The sequence below is a fragment of the Vipera berus genome (genome assembly GCF_964194415.1).
Source record: "Vipera berus genome assembly, chromosome: Z".
Lineage (NCBI taxonomy): Eukaryota > Metazoa > Chordata > Lepidosauria > Squamata > Viperidae > Vipera > Vipera berus.
This window is the reverse complement of record NC_138205.1, coordinates 19,644,549-19,668,190: the sequence shown is the minus strand read 5'-3', so window position 1 is coordinate 19,668,190 and position 23,642 is coordinate 19,644,549. Positions and strand designations below refer to the sequence as shown.

The window sequence follows — 23,642 nt, the reverse complement described above, 5'->3', positions numbered from 1 at the left end:
ACGGTCGTTAAGCGAATCTGGCTTCCCCATTGACTTTGCTTGTCAGAAGGTCATAAAAAAGGTGATCGCAGGACCCCGGCACACACACTGCAACCGTTATAAATATGAGTGAGTTGCCAAGCATCTGAATTTTGATCAAGTGACCACGGGGATGCTGCAAAGGTCATGAGTGTGAAAAAAACGATCATAACATGAGTCACCTTTTTTTAGTGCCGTTGTAGGTTTGAACAGTTACTAAATGAACTGTTGTAAGTTGAGGACTACCCATACTTGATCTTTATGCATTTCTCAGCCTAATTCCCCCTTGCAGGGTTGTTAAAAGGATAAAAGGAGATGCACAGAATTGTCACAGAATTTCCTAGATAGCTTCCGGTGGAAACACATTTTTAGATGCTCTCTGTCAAGAAGTTTTCCTCAACCTAACATGGCTTAAAGAATGGATAATGCTTAGAGATAAAAGACTATTGTACCTAGAGGTGAATGACCTACAAATCGGTTGGCATGCCTTTCTGTGGTATGGAAAGAATAAAATACATAGATACTTTCAAAACCATTTTATAAGGAATGCACTTCTTTCAAAATGGGAAAAAATAAAAGAAAAAATTGCTATTAAGGTACCTGAATGGCTTTCAACAATGGAAGCTTTTGCTTACCCAAATTTTATTAACTACAATAAAGTTATGACTTATAAAGATATTTTGGACAATGAAGGAAAATTGAAAGGCAGACAAGATTTAGAAGAACAAGGCATTGATCTAGCATGGTGGCCATATCTGCAAATTCAAACGAGATATGAAAAAGATGTTAAAACAACGGGATTTTATAAAGAACAGACAGAATTTGATCAGATACTGTTAAAAACAGATGAAAAGTTGATTAAGAAACTCTATAGATTTCTGTTAAAGATGGAGGAAGAACAAGTAAAAGAAACAATGATAACATGGGCAAAGTATTTTGTATATGATATAGAATTAGAAGATTGGCAAAAGTTATGGGAAAGAAATATTAAATTAACTAAAGCAGTGCCATATAAAGAAAACTTATATAAAATGTTTTACCGATGGCATATGACACCAGTTCCTCAAGCTTGGCAACTTTAAGATGTGGGGAATGCAACTCCCAACATTCCCCAGCCAATATGGGAGTTGACGTCTGCACATCCTAAAATTGCTAGACTTGAGAAACATTTCTTTAGATTTTTCAGTCATTAAAAAAGTAGGAATGTGGGGGGGTTTTTTTATCTCAGGAAGTGGGAATGTAAGGCTAAAGTTCAAGTGGCATTGCCTGGGGAAGAATGAGAGTGGGAGTAAGAACAAAAACTGATTAGGGAGTGCAAAAACTGGATTAGCTTAATATAACACGCTTCCACCAACACTACAAAAAGAGGCGTGGGGGGGGAGGTTAATCACATGGGTTTGGGGAATTGCAGCCCAGACTGGTAAACAAGCATGATTGCTGCCCTGAAAAGTCACTTATAAAACCTGTTGGATTGCACATTGCACATGCCATACTTGGCAAACCTCAAGCACTGGCTTGTTCCTCTCAGACGTTTGCCGGTTCCTTGCCAACTTGGTTAGGATTTTTTGGGTCTGGGTATAAGCTGGGAGTGATCAAAGTATTAAAGTAAAGATTTTTCCCTGAGTCAGAAGGAGAGAAAAAGATCTTAGACTCCCTTATGGCTGATCATGGGAGGCAGAAGGAAATGAGAGGGGCTGATGCCGTTGTTATGTGAATTAGGACAGCTTCTTTTTCTGAACTGCCCTCAGTTGGAGAAAACTAGATGGTGTGGGACTTTGCAACCAGTGGCACGGGTACCACCTGTGGTACATTGGCACCTGGCAGGTGGTATGCGACCATCCTAGAAAAGTGGTAGCAGGGGAAGGGAATGAGCTGAACGGGTGGCAGCACCGCACAAGCCTGAGCGAGAGACGGCTGGAGCTGCAGGGCTGTCAGGGCTCAGCGGAAGTGCCAGGATCAGTGCCAGGCTCCAGCTGGAGCTTGGCGCTGATCCTGGCGCTTCTGCTGAGCCCAGAAGAAGCGCCGATTGGCTGGAATGTTGCAGCATCTCCAGGGTCTTGTGAATAATAATAATAATAATAATAATAATAATAATAATAATAATAATAACAACAACAACAACAACAACAACAATAATAATAATAATAATAATAATAAAGTTGGAAGGGACCTTGGAGGTCATCTAGTCCAACCCCCTGCTCAGGCAGGAAACCTTATACCATTTCAGGCAAATGGCTGTCCAGTCTCTTCTTAAAAACCTCCAGTGTTGGAGCATTCACCACCTCTGGAGGCAGGTTGTTCCACTGGTTAATTGTTCTAACTGTCAAGAAGTTTCTCCTTAGTTCTAGGTTGCTTTACATTCAGGTGCTTGATTGATTCATATTTATGACGGTCACAGTGTCCCAGGATCATGTGAAGTGACCAAAACCTGCTGCAACCATCAAGCCGACGGGGGGGGGGGGAGAATAAAAACCAAACACTCCCCCACTCCACCCCCGCTGCCAATCCTCAACAGAAATGCTCACAACAGTGAAAACCTCAGGACAGGAGGAAGAGCGCCGCCGGGCAGTCAGTCAGATGTCTTGCTTGGCTGTGGCTTGGGGGGCACTTTTTTCAGTGCCATTGTAACTTCAAACAGCCACTAAGCGAACTGTTGTAAGTCAAGGACTACTTGTACTTCATCATTTTTTTCCTTTTTGGGGGAGGGTCATCAAGTTTTTGACACCTTGCTAGGTGACTGGTGGTACTCAGATGTTGCCATATCCTAAAAGCGGTACAATGGGTGAAAAGGTTGAAAAGCCCTGGCTTAAGGTTTTGGACTACATGGAGCAGGGAGACACAGGCAAACTTCTGATTCTGTCCTCCCTGCCTGACTATCTTGAGAGGCATCCACATTTTAATCTTCTGTTTTCCATCGCTGAATTAATTATCTTTCTCTGCTTTTTTAATTTGACGTGGCCCACTGATTGTATGCACGACAGCTCATCCCTAAACTAAAACTAGTGTTGAGGAAAAGAAGAGAATAATTTCGATGTAACCATGCTTCTATAGAGAGCTAAGCTTATTAACAAAGCAAAAGCAAAATAAACACCTAGAACGGTATTAGTGAAATGATATAATTTCAAAAGCAATAAGCCCCATTTTTAAAAGGGAGAAAAAGAGTCTGAAAATTATATTAGTTGTAATACAATCCCAAACACAGATTTAGATTGCACGAAGAAAGTATTGCTTGCTCCTTTGGTGAAAAAAATATATATCAAAAGTTGACAAACAACACGCAGCATGGCAACAATCGTTTGCTATAAATGGGTGGATATAGACTTTCATCCTAGTATTATATGGAGAATCTGCTAAGGTCACCCCTTGCCTATAAAATCCACAGTTCTTGACACCTTGACTCTAACTGTAATGGATACAGCCAAGAAGAATCTGCAACGGTGTGTTAATCATAATGACAATCCTGGCAATACCAAAAAATGAGATAACTAGAACAATATCAGATCAGATGTTTAATATTCTAGCTCGCATCTCCAGTAACAAAGCAATCATAACCAGTTTTCCCCACCCATTGTCACCATGATTCAAATTGGTAGACAGGTAGTCCTCGACGTATGACCACAACTGAGCCCAAAATTCCTGTTGCTAAGCGAGATAGTTGTTAGGTGAACTTTGCCCCATTTTGCAACCTTTCTTGCCACCGTTGTTAGGTGAATCGCTGCAGTTGTTAGATTAGTAACATAGTTGTTAAGCAAATCTGGCTCCCCCATTGACTTGTAAGAAGATCGCAAAAGGGGATCACATGACCAAGTCACACTGTGACCGTCATAAATATGAGTCAATTGCCAAGAGTCTGAATTTGGATCACATGACCACGGGGGAGTCGTAAGTGTGAAAAACAGTCATAAGTCACTTTTTTTCAGTGCTGTTGTAACTTAGAACAGTCACGAAATGAACTGTTGCAAGTCGAGGACTTCCTGTGTTTTCAGTATTCAATATAATGCATGTTTAGGTTTATAAAATAAACCGAACGGTGTCTCAGGGCGAACACAAAGACATACAGTATCACAACTGTTGTTAGTGATTTGTGCATCAACAAAACAAACCTTTTAAAAATGCAGCAGGGAAGGAAGTCGGGCGACTGGCATTGTGAATAATAAATCCCTCCCTGATTACAATAGACTAAGATTTCTATTTTTTTTTAAAAAAAAGCTTAGTTTTTCTAGAGCTATAAAGTGGCAAAAAATGTTCTGGAATACATGCTTCAAAACCAGTGTGACTCTTTTTGTGCACTTCTGATGGCTTCTAAGCTATCGTGTCGGTGCGTTTACACCACATGCTAAAATTGAAATTCAAAGAAACCCCACAGGAGCTTAGCACAATGTGTGAAGCCAGCTAGAGCTTGATTCCTAAAAGCTCGCATCTCCTACCTCCATGAGGAACACGTCGTTCTCCCGAGCTGTTCGTATCATCTCCCGTACTTCGCGGGCATTCATGCCCATTGGTTTTTCACAGAGAACGCTCTTTTTAGCCCGGAGGAAGAGGGTGGTGTGAGAAAGATGCTGGGTGTTGAGAGAACCCACGTAGATCACATCTGGAGGGGGAAGCAGAAGACACCTCAGCAAATGAACAGAAAACGGAAGAGAGGTAAAGGGGGAGACCAGGATTTCATTGGAGCCTGGGAATCTTCTTATGATCTTCTTATGATCTTATTATTATTATCCTTATCCTATTATTATATTATTATATATATATATCCCCTTCATGGATTACTGCCTTGTCGTGGCGAAGGGGCTTGCGTAATTCAATGAAGCTATGAGCTATGCCGTGCAGGGCCACCCAAGACGGACAGGTCATAGCAGAGAGTTCTGACAAAACGTGATCCACTGGAGAAGGAAATGGCAACCCACTCCAGTATCTTTGCCATGAAAACCCTATGGACAGTACCAAAAGGCAAAACGATATGATGCTGGAAGATGAGCCCCTCAGGTCGGAAGGCGTCCAATATGCTACTGGGGAAGAGCAGAGGGCTAGTACTAGTAGCGCCAGAAAGAATGAAGCGACTGGGCCAAAGCCGAAAGGACGCTCAGCTGTGGATGTGTCTGGTGGTGAAAGGAAAGTCCGATGCTGTAAAGATTTTTTCTCCATAGGAACCTGGAATGTAAGATCCATGAATCAAGGCAAGCTGGACGTGGTCAAACAAGAGATGACAAGACTAAACATTGACATCTTAGGTATCAGCGAACTAAAATGGACAGGAATGGGTGAATTTAATTCAGATGACCATCAGGTATACTACTGTGGGCAAGAATCCCTCAGAAGAAATGGAGTAGCCTTCATAGTCAATAAAAGAATAGGAAAAGCAATACTGGGATACAATCCTCAAAATGACAGAATGATCTCAGTTCGAATCCAAGGCAAACCATTCAATATCACAGTAGTCCAAGTCTATGTCCCAACCACCGGTGCTGAAGAGGATGAAATTGACCGGTTCTATGAAGCCCTACAGCACCTTATAGAACTAACACCAAAAAATGATGTCCTTATCATCATGGGGGATTGGAATGCTAAAGTAGGAAGCCAAAAGATAACTGGAATAACAGGCAAGTTTGGCCTTGGAGTACAAAATGAAGCAGGGCACAGGCTGATAGAATTTTGTCAAGAGAATACGATGGTCATAGCAAACACTCTTTTCCAACAACCCAAGAGACGGCTTTACACATGGACATCACCAGACGGTCAACACAGAAATCAGATTGACTATATGCTCTGCAGCCAAAGATGGAGAAGCTCTATACAGTCAGTAAAAACAAGACCAGGAGCTGACTGTGGCTCAGACCATGAGCTTCTTGTTGCAAAGTTTAGGCTTAAATTAAAGAAAGTAGGGAAAAGCGCTAGGCCAGTCAGGTATGAATTAAATCATATCCCTGTTGAATATACAGTAGAGGTGACAAATAGATTTAAGGAATTAGATCTGATAGACAGAGTGCCTGAAGAACTATGGACAGAGGTTCGCAACATTGTACAAGAGGTAGCAACCAAAACCATCCCAAAGAAAAAGAAATGCAAGAAAGCAAAATGGCTGTCTGAGGAAGCTTTGCAAATAGCTGAGGAAAGGAGGGAAGCGAAAGGCAAGGGAGAAAAAGAAAGATATGCCCAATTAAATGCAGAATTCCAAAGAATAGCTAGAAGAGATAAGAATGCCTTCTTAAATGAACAATGCAAAGAAATAGAAGAAAACAATAGAATAGGGAGGACCAGAGATCTTTTCAAGAAAATTGGAGAGATGAAAGGAACGTTTCATGCAAAAATGGGCATGATAAAGGACCAAAATGGCAGGGACCTAACAGAGGCAGAAGAGATTAAGAAGAGGTGGCAAAATTACACAGAAGAACTATACAAGAATGAGCTTAACGTCCCTGATAATCACAATGAGGTGGTCACTGACCTCGAGCCAGACATCCTAGAATGTGAAGTGAAGTGGGCCTTAGAAAAGCTGAGCAACAACAAAGCTAGTGGAGGTGACAGTATTCCAGCTGAGCTATTCAAAATCTTAAAAGACGATGCAGTAAAAGTGCTACACTCAATTTGCAAGCAAATTTGGAAAACTCAACAGTGACCACAGGATTGGAAAAGATCAGTTTACATTCCAATTCCAAAGAAAGGCAGTGCCAAAGAATGTTCAAACTATCGCACCATTGCACTCATTTCTCATGCTAGTAAAGTTATGCTTAAAATTCTACAAGCTAGACTCCAGCAGTATGTGGATCGAGAACTACCAGAAGTACAGGCAGGATTTCAAAGAGGCAGAGGAACTAGAGATCAAATTGCTAACATACGCTGGATCATGGAGAAAGCTAGAGAGTTCCAGAAAAACATCTACTTCTACTTCATTGACTATGCTAAAGCCTTTGATTGTGTGGATCATAACAAACTCTGGCAAGTCCTTAAAGAGATGGGCATACCAGATCATCTTATTTGTCTCTTGAGAAATCTATATGCGGGCCAAGAAGCAACAGTGAGAACTGGACACGGAACCACTGATTGGTTCAAAATTGGGAAAGGAGTCCGGCAAGGCTGTATACTGTCGCCTTGCCTATTTAACTTATATGCAGAGCACATCATGAGAAAGGCAGGGCTAGATGAATCAAAAGTTGGAATTAAGATTGCCGGAAGAAACATCAACAACCTAAGATATGCAGATGATACCACTCTAATGGCAGAAAGTGAAGAAGAACTAAAGAGCCTCTTGTTGCGGGTGAAGAAGGAGAGTGCAAAACTTGGGTTGAAACTAAACATTAAGAAAACCAAGATCATGGCATCTGGCCCTCTCAATTCCTGGCAAATAGATGGGGAAGAAATGGAGGTAGTGACAGATTTTATTTTCCTGGGCTCCAAGATCACTGCAGATGGGGACTGTAGCCAAGAAATTAAAAGACGCTCCTTGGGAGGAAAGCCATGACAAATCTAGACAGCACACTAAAAAGCAGAGACATCACCCTGTCAACAAAAGTGCATATAGTCAAGGCTATGGTCTTCCCAGTTGCAATGTATGGCAGTGAAAGCTGGACCATAAGAAAGGCTGAGCGCCAAAGAATTGAAGCCTTTGAACTCTGGTGCTGGAGAAGACTCCTGCAAGTCCCTTGGACTGCAAGGCGATCAAACCAGTCAGTCCTAGAGGAGATCAACCCTGACTGCTCTTTAGAAGGCCAGATCCTGAAGCTAAAACTCAAATACTTTGGCCACCTAATGAGAAGGAAGGACTCACTGGAGAAGAGCCTAATGCTGGGAAAGATTGAGGGCAATAGAAGAAGGGGACGACAGAGAATGAGGTGGCTGAATGGAGTCATTGAAGCAGTAGGCGTGAGCTTAGATGGACTCCAGAAGATGGTAGAGGACAGGAAGGCCTGGAGGAACATTGTCCATAGGGTCGCGATGGGTCGGACACGACTTCGCAACCAACAACAACAACAATATATATATCCGAGTGCTGCATAACAGTGTGAGCGCCTGTTACTCCTCCCAGCTTCTGCCAACCTAGCAGTTCAAAAGTACGTAAAAATGCAAGTAGAAAAATAGGGACCACTACGATGGGAAGGTAACAGCGTTCCGTGCGCCTTTGGCGTCTCGTCATGCTGGCCACATGACCACGGAGATGTCCTCGGACAAGCGCTAGCTCTTCGGCTTTGAAACAGATATGAGTACCGGCCCCTAGAGTTGGAAACGACTAGCACGCATGTGCGGGGGAACCTTTACCATATATATATATGTTAAATGTTTGTTAAGCATTCAGAATACACTTGCTTAGTCCCAGACACGGGACAAATCTTATTTCCTGTTTCAGCCTAGCCCAAGGCCATTTACAGGCAGTAGCCACAGCAGTGGCAGCTCATATTTGTGTAAATTTTTTGGCTTGCTAACAAAGAATTAAAGGGAGGCTGATATGGTCATTTCAAACTCATTTGTTCTCATCAGTCAGCCACACCCTTCTGAGATTCGAACCTGGGCTGACTGTGTATGTCTTCCTGTAGTGTATCCCTTTAAAGCATACACGGAAATGTCAGCACAGCAGGGGGCTGGACAGCTCCAGGCTATAACCGCTTTGGTGGGAAAGCCTGAATAGAGCGAGTCGTTGACAGCCCCAGGGCATGGTCAGCTCTGGCGGGAAGCCAGGGTTTAAATCCATTGGCCACCTGCACTGGCGGGAAGCCCAGGTTTAAATCTATTGGTCACCATTCACCTGGGCAGGTATAAAGAGACGCCAGGTAACCCCTTTGCCCCAGCTTCATTTCTGACTCAATAAAGTAATACTACCCAGCTCAAGTGTCCGTCTCTCCGTACAACCACGCGACTTTGCACTTCCTATACTGATTCCTCCTAATTTCAAGTCTCAAATCCCCTCAGGAGAGAGGATCTATGGAGATTCATTCCAGGTCATAGTTATCAAGAGAGAGTATTTCACTTGCTCTCTTCCACACCCCTGCCCTGCCAGTTTTGGAACTGATTTTCTGTCCCCAAGGTCTAATTCAGCTCACCCACATCAGGATCCTGTGCAAGTTCCTCATAAGAGCCATAGGCCCTGCAAATGCCATGTCGTCTGGCATATTCCTGGGCACGCTTGAGACTGCTAGAAGCAATAGCAGCTATCTGGAAAAAAAGAAGCAGCAGCCAAATTACACAAAATTGGACACTGTATTTTACTCTCACAAAATTAACCCTCCTTGTACTTAGCGGAAGGGGTTGAAGGGTGATAAATTTTCAATTCATCCTGGCACTTGATGAAAGGGGAATCTGCATCCTAGGAATTGTGGACTTGCATTATGGATAGGTAGGTACGGAATAGCCATTGAGGTGCACAGAAGTTTGGAGGCACAAAAGTGTTATCAAATATAGATATAGCCGATTTTATTTTTCATTTCAGTATTCGTGTTTGATTTCACTACAGGTAGTCCTCAAGTAGCAACCACAACTGAGCTCAAAATTTCAGTTGCTAAGTGAGATTTGTTAAGTGAATTTTGCCGTTTTATTATTTTTCTTGCTACTGTTAAGTGAATCACTGCAGTTGTTAAGGGAGTAACGTGGTTGTTAAGTGAATCTGGCTTCCTCATTGACTTGGTTTGTCAGAAGGTTAAAAAAGTGACCACGTGACCCTGGAACACGGCGACATCATAAACGCGAGTTAGTTGCTAAGCGTCTGGATTTTGATCACGTGACCGTGAGGATGCTACAACAGTCACAAGTGTGAAAAATCGTCATCACTTTTTTTCAGAGCCATGGTAACTTCGAATTGTGACCAAATGAACTGTTTAGTGACCAAGTACAGGTAGTCCTTGACTTAAACAGTTCATTTAAGCCAGGGATAGGCAACCTCGGCTCTTTTATGACTCGTGAACTTCAACTCCCAGAATTCCTGAGCCAGCATGGCTCAGCATGGCAACCTCTCCCTTTCTCCTCAGCATAGCTGGCTCAGGAATTCTGGGAGTTGAAGTCCATGAGTCATAAAAGAGCCAAGGTTGCCTACCCCTGGTTTAAGCAATCCCAACCATACCACCCATTTGCTCATCTTGCTGGCATTAATAAGAAGTGGTCCAAATTATACAGATGGTTTTGCTCCATCCAAATTAGTTAACTCATTTTTCCCCCTGAGGATGCAAGGGAAAAAATCTGGGAGGGTGAATACAATTTGTTTGTTTTTCTTTATAGATGCCTTGAGAAAGGAGTGGTACCATAGCTTGATAATTAGCACTGTCTCAGCTTATTGTTTTTTTTAATCTTAATGAGATTCCTATCTGAGCTTCAAAGCAATAAAGTTGTTTCCTGCTAGCTCTCCAGAGGAAAGAGAAGCATTCGAGTATTTTCCCAGAAAGAGTGAGTGAGAAAATTTTAGCTTATATTAGCATACTTCAGGGTGCAATCTAGGACTACTGCCTCATTTGCTTGCTGAGGGGAGCTTTGACTCAATTAAGTGCTGATTTGCTCTAATTCAAAGTAATGAAAGGCCAGGTGGCAACATGGAGTTGTACTGGAGATATGAAGACCATCAACCATTCCATCCCATCCTTCTTTAAAGTAAGTTGCTTCCCTTCAGTGTATAATCCGCAAAAAATGCTAAGTAGGGGAAGGTTTAGCTTTGGAGAAAGGGAGTGGCACCCCTGCCTTACAGACTTTTAAAATTTGTTTTCTCGATAATTTCTGGATATCTGCAAACCTCAAGAGGATTTCCAGATGGAGAGATGGTGGCACAGTGGTTAGAATGCAGTTTTGTTGTTGCTAGCTGCAAAGTCGTGTCCGACCCATCGCGACCCCATGGACAATGCGTGCTAGTCGTTTCCAACTCTAGGGGCACATGCGTGCTAGTCGTTTCCAACTCTAGGGGCCGGTACTCATATCTGTTTCAAAGCCGAAGAGCTAGCGCTTGTCCGAGGACATCTCCGTGGTCATGTGGCCAGCATGACGAGACGCCAAAGGCGCACGGAACGCTGTTACCTTCCCATCGTAGTGGTCCCTATTTTTCTACTTGCATTTTTACGTACTTTTGAACTGCTAGGTTGGCAGAAGCTGGGAGGAGTAACAGGCGCTCACACTGTTATGCAGCACTCGGATATATATATTGTTGTTGTTGTTGGTTGCGAAGTCGTGTCCGACCCATCGCGACCCTATGGACAATGTTCCTCCAGGCCTTCCTGTCCTCTACCATCTTCTGGAGTCCATCTAAGCTCACGCCTACTGCTTCAATGACTCCATTCAGCCACCTCATTCTCTGTCGTCCCCTTCTTCTATTGCCCTCAATCTTTCCCAGCATTAGGCTCTTCTCCAGTGAGTCCTTCCTTCTCATTAAGTGGCCAAAGTATTTGAGTTTCAACTTCAGGATCTGGCCTTCTAAAGATCAGTCATAGTTGATCTCCTCCAGGACTGACCGGTTTGATTGCCTTGCAGTCCAAGGGACTCACAGGAGTCTTCTCCAGCACCATAGCTCAAAGGCCTCAATTCTTTGGCGCTCAGCCTTTCTTAAGGTCCAACTTACAGAGCCATACATTGCAACTGGGAAAACCATGGCCTTGACTATATGCACTTTTGTTGGCAGGATGATGTCTCTGCTTTTTAGTGTGCTGTCTAGATTTGCCATAGCTTTCCTCCCCAGAAGCAAGTGTCTTTTAATTTCTTGACTGCAGTCCCCATCTGCAGTGAACTTGGAGCCTGTCACTACCTCCATTTCTTCCCCATCTATTTGCCAGGAATTGAGAGGGCCGGATGCCATGATCTTGGTTTTCTTAATGTTGAGTTTCAAGCCCACTTTTGCACTCTCCTTCTTCACCCACATCAAGAGGCTCTTTAGTTCTTCTTCACTTTCTGCCATTAGAGTGGTATCATCTGCATATCTTAAGCTGTTGATATTTCTCCCGGCAATCTTAATTCCAACTTTTGATTCATCTAGCTCTGTCTTTCCCCATGATGTGCTCTGCATATAAGTTAAATAGGCAGGGCGACAGTATGCAGCCTTGCTGGAAGTAGTGCAGGCTAATTCTGCTGACTGCCAACTGCCCAGCAGTTCAAGGCTCACCGTGTCAAGTTTGACTGAGCCTTCCATCCTTCCTGGGTCAGTAAAATAAGGACCCAGATTGTTGGAGGCAATATGCTGACTCTGTAAACCGCTTAGAGAGGGATAAAGCACCATGAAGCAGTATATGTCTAAGTCCTATTGCTACTGCTATTTGGGTGATGCCAACTGTAGCAAATTTGCTCCTAGCCGGATAAGATAAGATAACCTTTACTGACATTTTTTACTATGTGCACACTGGTCCACGTTAAAAATTACACCCATACATATATATACATATTAATTTAAATCACTGTCCATTTTGAATACACAGCAGAAAGAAGAAACTTGAGAGTTCATAGGGTCAATACTATATGGAACAAAGCTGTGACTGAATCTGGATGTTCTGCTTTGCATACCACGAAGCCTCCTCCCAGAAGGTAACAAAGAAAACAGGTCATGAAGAGAATGTGTAGCATCCCAGATAATCCTGCGGACCTTGCTCAAGCATCACTTATACAGTATGCTGTGTCCTGGATAGAAAGAAGTGAACTGCCAATAAATAATCTTTTCTACCATCCTCACCACTCTCTACACTGCCTTCCTGTCTGAAGCAGTAATGCTTCCAGATCAGACAGTAATGCAATATGACAAGATGCTCTTGACTGTCTCTGTGTAGAAAGTGTTAAGGATAGGGGAAGGAAGGTGTATTTTTCTCAGGCGACCCAGAAAATGCAGATGCTCCTGTGCCCACTTCACTAGTGTCTCACTGTTGAGCAACCAAGCTAGTCTACTCATTAGCTGCACACCCAGAAACTTGATGCTGATAACCACCTCCACAGGTGAATCAGGGGTATGTGGCTGTACCTGCCTTTTCTAAAATCAACAATGACCATTGGATAGTTGAGTTTCAGGGCTGAGGAAACCCAGCTATTCTTTTAGCATGTTCAATCAGGACAATATATCAGCCCTAGTCTAGGTGTACCCTACTGTACACACACACGAGTCTCTTAAGGAGACACAGAAAACTATAAATATACAAATACCGGTATAAGTGTTCAGTGACAGCCCTTAAGAGCAGTCAGGAGAGAGTCCACCGGTGGTTGACTCCTGTTGTTGATTTTGTTTTGGGAAGCAGGAATACAGCACTGGAAAAATGGAAATGTGGGTGGCTGCCTTATATAAAATCAGCACACCGATCTTATTTATGCAGCTCCATCAACCCCAGTTGGCCACTGCAATCCCAGGTTCCTGGAAGGCCCCTCTCATGCTTGCTTCAAGATCCCAGAGGCTGAAAACTCTTTATACTAAATTCAGCTATTCATCTAGTTCTACATTTCTAACAGCAGGCAAACATTTAAGGTGCACCAGCCTTTTTAGAAGAAAACCAACTGTCTCCCCATACCAGCACACTCGCACACTCTCTCACACATTCTCAGCACATGATACAACCTTGTGATCTGCCGGCAGAGTTTTCAAGGCCACAATGAAGTCATGGGAAATCTTCCCAGCCGAGCAGATTCCCCAGCAGAGAGGCATGGAAGATTTTGGGTGTCTTGATGGCTAACAGAATAGATGTTTCTATTCTGCTTTTTTTTCCCCCTCTGTGAAGAATCTGGATCAGCAGCTGCCTACATTTAGGAACCTGTGCTTTGGAAAAGGGGCAGGGTTGCTCTGGGGCTGGGAGACGCCCTGCGTGGCTGCTTCTCTCTGTGTTTGGGGTGGAGTACCAAACCTGAATTTACAGGGAGAATGTGTGCATGGCAAAGATAGGAAACCCTACTTGAGTGAATTAAACTCGGGACTCCTCCCTAGAAAATTGTCCCCCAAGCAGGTCCGTAGGGCACAATACTTCAATCATTTCAATTTTGACTTAAAATATTTCCCTGGGGGGGGATTTACTGGCTGATGCATTGTCTAGAATGCCCCAATACAAAAGCCGCCATGAGGACATTGTTCCCTCTCCACAATCAACAGCACTGACCAAGCAGTGTAACAAACACGCGAGGCTGAACGTGCGAACGCAATGGTGGAACAATACATCAGATGTTATGTTAATTATCAACAGACTAATTGGGTTGATCTCCTGCCTTTTGCCGAAGTGGCATACAACAATACGGTGCACAGTAGTACTGGACTTACTCAATTTAATATAGCAATCAGCCGTGAGTTCATTCCTATGCCTGAATATATGCCGATCCACTCGTGCTCGGATGAAAAGCCGGCAAAAGTCCTTGAGTGGATCCAATCAGCTCAAGGAAATCTCCCCAAAACTTAGCAGTAAACTGTACTCCCCTGTCAATGTCACACTCTTGACCGTTTTGTTGACCCAGATTTAGGGGACAATATTAATTGTGGTTGAAACTCAACATTAAGAAAACCAAGATCATGGCATCCGGCCCTCTCAATTCCTGGCAAATAGATGGGGAAGAAATGGAGGTAGTGACAGATTTTATTTTCCTGGGCTTCAAGATCACCGCAGATCAGGACTGCAGCCAAGAAATTAAAAGACGCTTGCTCCTGGGGAGGAAAGCTATGGCAAATTTAGACAGCATACTAAAAAGCAGAGACATCACCCTGCCAACAAAAGTGCATATAGTCAAGGCCATGGTTTTTCCAGTTGCAATGTAATGGCTGTGAAAGTTGGACCATAAGAAAGGCTGAGTGCCAAAGAATTGAGGCCTTTGAACTATGGTGCTGGAGAAGACTCCTGCGAGTCCCTTGGACTGCAAGGCGATCAAACCGGTCAGTCCTAGAGGAGAACAACCCTGACTGCTCTTTAGAAGGCCAGATCCTGAAGCTAAAACTCCAATACTTTGTCCACCTAATGAGAAGGAAGGACTCACTGGAGAAGAGCCTAATGGTGGGAAAGGTTGAGGGCAAGAGAAGAAGGGGACGACAGAGAACGAGGTGGCTGGATGGAGTCACTGAAGCAGTAGGTGTGAGCTTAAATGGACTCCAGAAGATGGTAGAGGACAGGAAGGCCTGGAGGAACATTGTCCAGGGGGTCGCGAGGGGTCGGACACAACTTCACAAGTAACAACAACAACAACCAATTGTGAATACGTGCAGATGGCCCCGCGCTCTCTGGCCACTTGCAGAACCACGAATGCAAGGTCATAAAAGGACAGCAAAGGAAACACGCAATATCCGAACCCACCCAGGAACATACGATGTCTTAGGGAAACACCTAAACCACCCAAATGGGACCATATGGTGTCTTGGGGGAACACCCAAAATGGAGCATTTTAGCTACTTCTGCTTTCTTCCTTCTTATCTACAGTGTGCCGGCCTTAAAGGGCAAAGTCTTTATCTTATGTGTGTCAGCTTTGCTGGGTGAATTGCTTATGTAATCAAAGTAGGTATAAAAATAAGGCTTTTCTGATATTTGGGGCTTTTTCTCTTTTTGGAGGAGCCGGTCTTTGTTCAGCTAAATAAAAACGTAAAGCTTGAAGGCAACTTCTGGTTTCTTGTATTTTTTATCAAGCAAAACCTCAGAACCTGCATAGCATTTTCGATACATTCTATCCAATAAACCTGTCCTTAGAGCTGGGGTAGGCAACCTCGGCTCTTTTATGACTCATGGACTTCAACTCCCAGAATTCCTCAGTCAACATAGCTGACTCAGGTATTCTGGGAGTTGAAGTCCATGAGTCATAAAAGAGCCGAGGTTGCCTACCCCTGCCTTAGAGGGAAACTCAAGCCTCAGAGTTCTGTTTTAATTAGCCTCATCTATCGCAACCAAGGGACGCGGTGGCTCAGTGGGTTAGGACGCTGAGCTTGTCAATCAGAAGGTCGGCAGTTTGGCGGGTCGAATCCCGAGTGCCGCGTAACAGAGTGAGCGCCTGTTACTCGTCCCAGCTTCTGCCAACCTAGCAGTTCGAAAGCACGTAAAAATGCAAGTAGAAAAAATAGGGACCACTACGGTGGGAAGGTAACAGCGTTCCGTGCGCCTTTGGCGTCTAGTCATGCCGGCCACATGACCACAGAGACGTCCTCGGACAAGCGCTGGCTCTTCGGTTTTGAAACGGAGATGAGCACCAGCCCCTAGAGTTGGAAACGACTAGCACGCATGTGCAGGGGAACCTTTACCTTTACCTTATCGCAACCATGACAGTCGTGTGATCCACCTCTTGCGATCTTCTGACAAGCAAAGTCAACGAGGAAGCCGGATTCACTTTACAACCATGTTCCTAACTTAACAACTCCAGCAATTCATGACAACTGTGGCAAAGGAAGATCGTAAAACGGGGTCAAAATTCACTTAACAACCATCTTGTCGAGCGAGAGAAGTTTTGGGCTCAATTACGATCGTTAAGTCGAGGACTACCTGTATCAAGTTTCATTCATCATGTTATGCAGTAGGGCAAAGATGTAAATGTCTCTGGATTATGCTTTAAAGCAGCCTGGGCATGGAGCTAGGATCAATGAAGATAAGATCAACGTTAAAAGGAAGCAAGGTTTGTCTAAAAAACCACCTCCGTCCTGAAAACCAGTATTCTGAGATGCAAGTGTGGGGAGGACAATTGGGAGTCAAATGAGGCGGGCAGGCTTTGGCACTCTGAATATGCCCTGAGGAAAACTTTTCCTGTTTAACTTTGTATGTGCCAGCGCTGATTTCTGTAACTCAAAAAATATTCTCGGATTAACTCCAGAAGCCTGAGCAGAGGGTGGGAGGGAGAATTAAAGCAGTCAGGGGTGTGGAATGAGAACAAGCACTCCTACACGCGAGTACTGTTACTTGTGTGTGTGTGTGCACAAGGATTGTTACTTGGGTGTTTGTTACATTTATTTGCCACCGATCTCGCAATGGGGCAGCTTCCCACACTCAAAGTGTATAAAGGAAAAGAAGTGGAAATATAACAGCGGCAACATAATGGAAGAACAGAATAAATAGCGAAAGAGAAAACCATGAGGATACAGTGATATGAAAATAAAAGATTAGGTGGCTGGGGAAGCAAAGAGCCAGGGAGGAGGTGAAATTTGCTGTCAATCTATTAGCTACCCCCGGTATGATGCTACCTCACTTGGATCCCCAGCCCAACCAGCAGAGACAGGTCTTCAGGCTCTTATTACAGATAGTCCCCGACTTACAACAACAGTTCGTTTAGTGACCATTCAAAGTCACAACAGCGTTGAGAAAAGTGAGGTATAACCATTTTTCTCACAGTTATGCCTTTTCCAGCATGTGATCATGTGATCAAAGTTCAGATCCCTGGCAAAAACTGGTTCGCCTTTATGGCCGTCGCTGTGTCCCAAGGTCATGTGATCATCTTTTGCGATCTTCCGACAAGCAAAGTCAATTGCGGGGTGGGGTGGGGGAGCCAGATTTCGCTGAACAACCAGGTTACTCGCTTACCAACTGCAGTGATTCACTTAACAACCGAGGCAAGAAAGGTCGTAAAAATGGGGCAAAATTCACATAACGAATGTCTCACTTAGGAGCAGAAACTTTGGGCTCAAGGGTAGCCGTTGAGGATTTATGCATTTATTAGATGCAGGACCCCATTGTGTGTTGTGTTCGTGTATTACATCCAGAAAGGAATCTTTTTAAAAAATGTTTTCATGAGTTAAATACCACCCAGTTTTGCTGTAAGCTCCGGTAAGCAAGACATTAGTATACCATTTCCAGAGGTGTGGATTTCAACTCCCAGAATTCCCCAGCCAGCATGCATTCTTAGAGTTGAAGTCTAGACATTTCGAAATTGCCAAAGTTGAGAAACACGGTAGTGGAAGTTGAAAACTATTACAGTAGGACTACTGCAGTAGAAAGCACTACAAGTGAGAAACACAGGAGTAGAAGTAGAGCAAGTACGTGGTAGAACACTGCAGTAGAAGTTGCCAAGACTGAGAACCCCTGCAGAGAAACACTATTCATCCACTCCTCCTTTAACATTAGCTATATTATAAACCTCTTTTTAGATATTGCTTTCCCACTTTCAAGCTGAAAAGTGCAGATGGCAACCGCAATAGCATTTACAGTACGCTTGTATACTGCCCTACAGCACGTTACTGCGTTCTCTTGGCAATTTAAAAGGTAAAAAGCATTATTTGCATATGGCCCCCAACAAACTGGGTCCTCATTTTACCGAGCTCAGAAAGATGGAAGACTTAATCCACCTTGAGCCCTGTCAGAATCAAACACAGGCTGCGGGCAGAGTTTGCTCACAATACTGCACTTTAGTCCAGGGCTTTTCAACCTTTTCACCCATTGTACCGCTTTTAGGATATGGCAACATCTAAGTTGCCATAGCAAGGTGTCAAAAACTTGATGACCCCCCCCCAAAAAGGAAAAAAGTGATGAAGTACGAGTAGTCCTTGACTTACAACAGTTCACTTAGTGGCTGTTCGAAGTTACAATGGCACTGAAAAAAGTGCCCCCCAAACCACAGCCGAGCAAATCACCTGCCTGCCAGCCTGGCGGCGCTCTTCCTCCTGTCTGAGGTTTTCATTGTTGTGAGCATTTCTGTTGAGGATTGGCGGGGGGTGGGTGGGTTGGTTTTTATTCCTCCCCACCTCTGCTGGATGGTTGCAGCAGGTTTTGGTCACTTCACATGACCCTGGGACACTGTGACCATCATAAATATGAATCAGTTGCCAAGCATCTGAATGTAAATCAGAAGACTCTGGAGATGCTGAAACATTCCAGCTGATTGGCGCTTCTTCTGGGCTCAGAAACGTCAGGATCAGTACTGAGCTCCAGCTGGAGCCTGGTGCTGATCCTGGCGCTTCCACTGAGCCCTGACAGCCCCAAAGAAGCACTGATCCTGGCGCTTCTGCTGAGCCCTGACAGCCCTGCAGCTCCAGCCGTCTCTCGTTCAGGCTTGTGTGGTGCTGCCACCGGTTCAGCTCATTCCCGCTCCCCCGCTACCACTTTTCTAGGATGGTCGCGTACCACCTGCCAGATGCCAATGTACCACAGGTGGTACCCGTACCACTGGTTGAAAAGCCTTGCTTTAGTCACTGTATCCCCCAGCGCTCCGTTTTCTTTTACCCTTCTTCAACCAAATGTCTCCGAGATGTAATGGATTCTTCTTCCCCCTTTCAGTGAATTATCTTGCAGAAAACATACGATTGGTTGGAAACTTGATTCTAACATCTTATTTGACCAACAGCAATAGTGCTTCTTTGGGTTTTTTGTCTTTCCCATTTATGTTCTACAGGACCAAGGATTTCACTTGGGACCAATACTCTGCGAAGCCTATGACCTCTTGCTATTGGTACTCATGTGCCTGCAAGCAACTTTCTTGCAGCCCAATTCACCCCTACAACTGATTTTTTTTTAAAGCCATACAGTTAAAATAAAAAATAAATCTGGACTGAGAAACTCCCGATGACCACTAGATGGAAACAAAGGGATATAGGAACTCCTAACCCTTTGCTTCTAGTGGTCATCTAGTTACTTGGTTTATCCAGCCTAGATCAGGCAGCTCTAAACATTTCCACCAGCCCAAAATAAATCTAGACAGATACTAAACTGCAAAATGATTTGATTGCTATAAATTCGACATTTGGTATGAAAACAGTGGTTATGAATTAAAGCCATGATTAAAACAAACAACCCTGGTTTAGAAGGATGGATGACTGCAATTGCTATTGCTCTCTTTTAAAGGATTAATCTGGCTGGGAACATAAATGCCTTACTGAACAGCAGTAATTTTGTCTTTGGTTTGTGGACATGTTTCTTTGTCCCTTCCCATCCATGCTACTCATTGGAATTGGGTGGCATCCAAATGAAATAAATACTTGCCACGGCAAGTTAATTCAGTGATAATTACTGCTTTCCTCTCCCTTATTATGTTTGCCACCTTCTCATTTTAAATTTTAAAAAAGTGCCATGCCATTTATTTTTCTGGCAGGAGTCTTTAGTAAAAACCCACTGTGTCACTGTGTTGTTTTTTTCATAAATGCAACAAGCCCGAGGGGAAAAAAAATCTGACCATTTTGTTAAATATTTGTAAATGTTTCTGTCTGGAACTGTACATGTATTTCTAGGGTCATAAGCAAGTTTATTCAATAACATTTCCTATTGTCAAAGGCAACAAAGTTAAATTAGTAAAGCTCGCTAAGCTCAAGATCAGCAAAAAGCAAGAAATAAATATATACAGTTCTTCAGTTATTGAATGCAATCCAGATTCAGTGACCTAATTCACAAATTGAGTTCCGCTATAATTTAAGGATAATTTCTATACAAAAACACACAATTGCTTACATTTGCGGAGACATAAAACAAAACAGTAACTCCTGAATGTCTGGTTTCATACCACCTGTTAAGTCAAAACTGAACAAAGCACAAAACGGCGTTGTGTGTTGTGTGAAACAGGTTGGTGGAAAGCAGCCTACAGAGCATTAAGCTCTAAAGTCATTTTTCAAACAATGGTTGGATTCACACTAGAGTTTCAGATATCACAGCTGCCCTGGTTCACACATCCAGCTACCATAAATTGTAGTTCCCAGGGGCTGATTTCAGACAACACACTAAATCAAAAATCAAATCAGCCTTCTCAAGGTTTAATGTCATGCATCAGCCAGGCCAATCATACTTAAAAGCAGGGGTCTTCAAACTTGGCCCTTTTATGATTTGTGGACTTCAACTCCTAGAATTCCTCAGCCAGCGTGCCTGGCTCAGGAATTCTGGGAGTTGAAGTCCACAAGTCATAAAAGGGCCAAGTTTGAAGACCCCTGCTTAAAAGATTCTTATTGACAGCGCTTTTTTTGTAAAAGAAAAAGGTGCCGGAACTCACGTCATACAACCCGCCTTGCACCATCCAAAAAAGGTGCCGGAACTCCGTTCTGAGCGTTCTATGAGAAAAAAAGCCCTGCTTATTGACATCAATAAGACAAGGTAGCAATTAATGCAATGGATCTCTTTGAAGCATTCATCCTCTCTCATCCTGCTTCAACATCTTTCTTGACAACTAGAAACATGTCTAAACCAATTGCTGGTTGCATCCAACCATCCGTCTTCGTTTTCTCAGGAGGGCCAATAGCGTGCTCTGGTTACACATATGGGAAGAAGTTAGAAAGCCACTTTGGTCTATTAGTTTAGGTGCTGATCTGGAAACTAGGAGACAGTGGGTTCTAGTCCTGCCTTAGGCATGAAAGCCAGCTGGATGACCTTGAGCCAATCACTCTCTTTCAGCCCAACCCACCTCACAGGGTTGTTGTTATGGGGAAAAATAGGAGAAAGAAGGGATTTTAGATGCATTTGCTGCCTTGAGTTACTTACAAAGTAACAAAAGGCAGGATAAAAATCAAGTAAACAAATAAGCAAGCAAGCAAGCTCCAGGAAATGCAGCACAGTTCAGGATCCAGCTGCATGATTCACCGAAAACAATGGGGCACACTTGCACCGATAAATCTCCACCTAATTCAGGGGTAGGCAACCTTGGCTCTTTTATGACTCGTGGACTTCAGCTCCCAGAATTTCTGAGCCAGCCGTGTTGACGTCCACGAGTCATAAAAGAGCCAAGGTTGCCTACCCCTGACCTAACTCTTTCAGCGTAATTGTGAGTCCTTAAAAACCTAGAGGCAATTTTGAATATTTTCCATTTCATGCAATGGTAGAGCTTCCAGACATGATCCTGGAAAGAATTCTACCCCTTCCCAGAAAGACGTGAACAGGGAGTTTGGTCTCTTGAGTTAGGTTTTATTTGCAATTTGATAAAGAAGGGAAGATGTGTGGGGTGGCAGCTTCAGTCCACTGTTTCAATATAGCTGCTCCTTCCCATTCGTTTGGCTGCCCCTCCCTTTGATCTGAAATAATTCAGCTGGCAGAACTGGCTGTTTATTAATGGGTGTTTGTTCAATAATGGAACTATCTACCACATCTGGCAAGGTGGTTGCGTTGTTTTGTTTTGCTTTTTTTTTGGTGTTCTTGAATTCGTTTTGGAGGGGGAAGAGAGGGCAAGAGAGGGGCAGGACACGTCTGAACAAGAGTAGCAATGTTCAAAGATGATGTGGCATCAGAGGAAACAGGCGGGCTAGAATAGAAAAATCCAAGCGCACGAAAAATCAAAATGGAAGAGAAATCAAAGGGCTTAGGAATGATGACGAACGTTTGGCAGGGAAAGTTAGTTGGCATGGAAAGGAGGAGGAGCCACGGGAAAATATGTGCCAGTTTGAAAGTAACAGATCACGTGGAAATCCAGCCTAACAAAAAAAAAACCCAAAAAACAACGGGAAGGACAAAGATGAGCAATACTGGCAATGTAAGGAACTGTGTCTGATTTTACGGGGCAGCAGAAAGCCATTCTGGAGCAAAGCCACAGGATTTGGGCGTAAAAAAAAAAATCTGCTTGGGCTGGCCCCTTTTCTACTCGCAGGCAAGCTTCCCATCAAAACTGGACAGACAGATGGCAAAAGCCTGAAGTGCACAGAGAGGGAATCGGTAATCCATGGTGAAGACATCAGCGGCCACCCGGCCAAACTGGAGCACGATGTAGTCAGCTGCAAACCAAGGAGAGGAAAGACCACATTGAGGCAAAAGAAAAGATCCACCAAAAACTTCATTTCGTCGCCCCTTACGCCTGCCTATCTCCTAAGCCAGGGCTCTTCAAACCTGGCCCTTTTATGACTTGTGGACTTCAACTCCCAGAATTCCTCAGACAGGCACAGCTGGCTGAGGAATTCTGGGAGTTGAAGTCCACGAGTCATAAAAGGGCCAGGTTTGAAGACCCCTGTCCTAAGCCTTCCTCCAAAAAAAAAAAAAATTAAAAAAATTCCCCAAGGGCTTCCTTCCCTGATGATTGAGCAGATCCAATTCTTCCCCAAGCTTGTCCTGGGTTGTCCGTCTTTCATTCTGCTCCTGGGGCTTGACGAGGAGCAATATGGAAACTCTCACGCAGGACTGAGGCTGTGTTCGTGGCACCGGTTCACACCAAGATCAAACTTGCGTTATCGGAACTCTTATCTCAATTTAGAAACTAGGGCGGTGTGGTGGATGAATGGTTAAGACGCTGGGCTTGTCGGCTCAAAAGCCGACAGCCCAGGTTGGAAACCCAAGTGCCACGCAATAGGGTGAGCTCTCATCCTTGCCACGGCTCCCGCCAACTTGGCAGTTCAGAAGCATGCAGATGCGAATGGATAGATAGGTATCAGTTCGGTGGGAAGGCAACAACATTCTGTGACATCATGCTGGCCACATAACTGTGGAAATGTCTTTGGACAGCGCTGGCTCAGTGGCCTTGAAATGGAGAGGAGCACTGGCCCCTAGAGTTGGCAGTGACTAGAGGGGTAAAATCTACCTGTTAGAAAATCATTTGGCCAGCACCGTGGTGGCGAACCTACGGCACGTGTGCCACAAGTGGCACTCAGAGCCCTCTCTGTGGGCACGTGCGCCGTCGCCCCAGTCCTAGGCCTTCAGCTGGGTTTTATAAAACCTTTTTGCTTTAGGCTGCCACAGGCAAAAAAAAAAAAGGTTCAATCGATCAATCAGTTTCAACTTCTTGCGAGAAAAAAAAAGATCTTGCAAAGTTGGAATTGCTTGATTGAACTTTTTAGTCCCACTCAGTCTGCCATTACCACGGCAGCCACGCCCACCCGATGGGCCACACCCACCCAATAGACCACGCCCACCCGGCACCCGAGA

At 44.0% G+C, this 23,642-nt stretch overlaps 2 protein-coding genes across 5 annotated transcripts in view; both read right to left on the bottom strand.

Annotated features, from left to right (window-relative positions):
• Positions 1–21,354, bottom strand: part of LOC308677522 (trans-1,2-dihydrobenzene-1,2-diol dehydrogenase-like) — a 31,236-nt gene extending 9,882 nt beyond the window's left edge. Inside the window, exons 1-3 of one of the 2 annotated variants that reach the window (XM_081343995.1) lie at positions 20,797–21,354; positions 9,051–9,162; positions 4,446–4,609 (exon numbers count right to left, since the gene is read on the bottom strand). In XM_081343995.1, the coding sequence (XP_081200121.1) occupies positions 4,446–4,609; positions 9,051–9,162; positions 20,797–20,820 (300 nt within the window). In that variant the 5' untranslated portion in view covers positions 20,821–21,354. The remainder of the gene's footprint in view (positions 1–4,445; positions 4,610–9,050; positions 9,163–20,796) is intronic. The other variant, XM_081343996.1, reaches the window with a different exon arrangement.
• A 335-nt stretch (positions 21,355–21,689) lies between these two features.
• The window catches only part of LOC308677517 (tubby-related protein 2-like), a 34,072-nt gene continuing 32,119 nt past the window's right edge, over positions 21,690–23,642 (bottom strand). For all 3 annotated transcript variants that reach the window (XM_081343989.1, XM_081343988.1, XM_081343987.1), the window contains one exon: positions 21,690–22,501. In XM_081343989.1, coding sequence (XP_081200115.1) covers positions 22,368–22,501 — 134 coding nt within the window. In that variant the 3' untranslated portion in view covers positions 21,690–22,367. The remainder of the gene's footprint in view (positions 22,502–23,642) is intronic.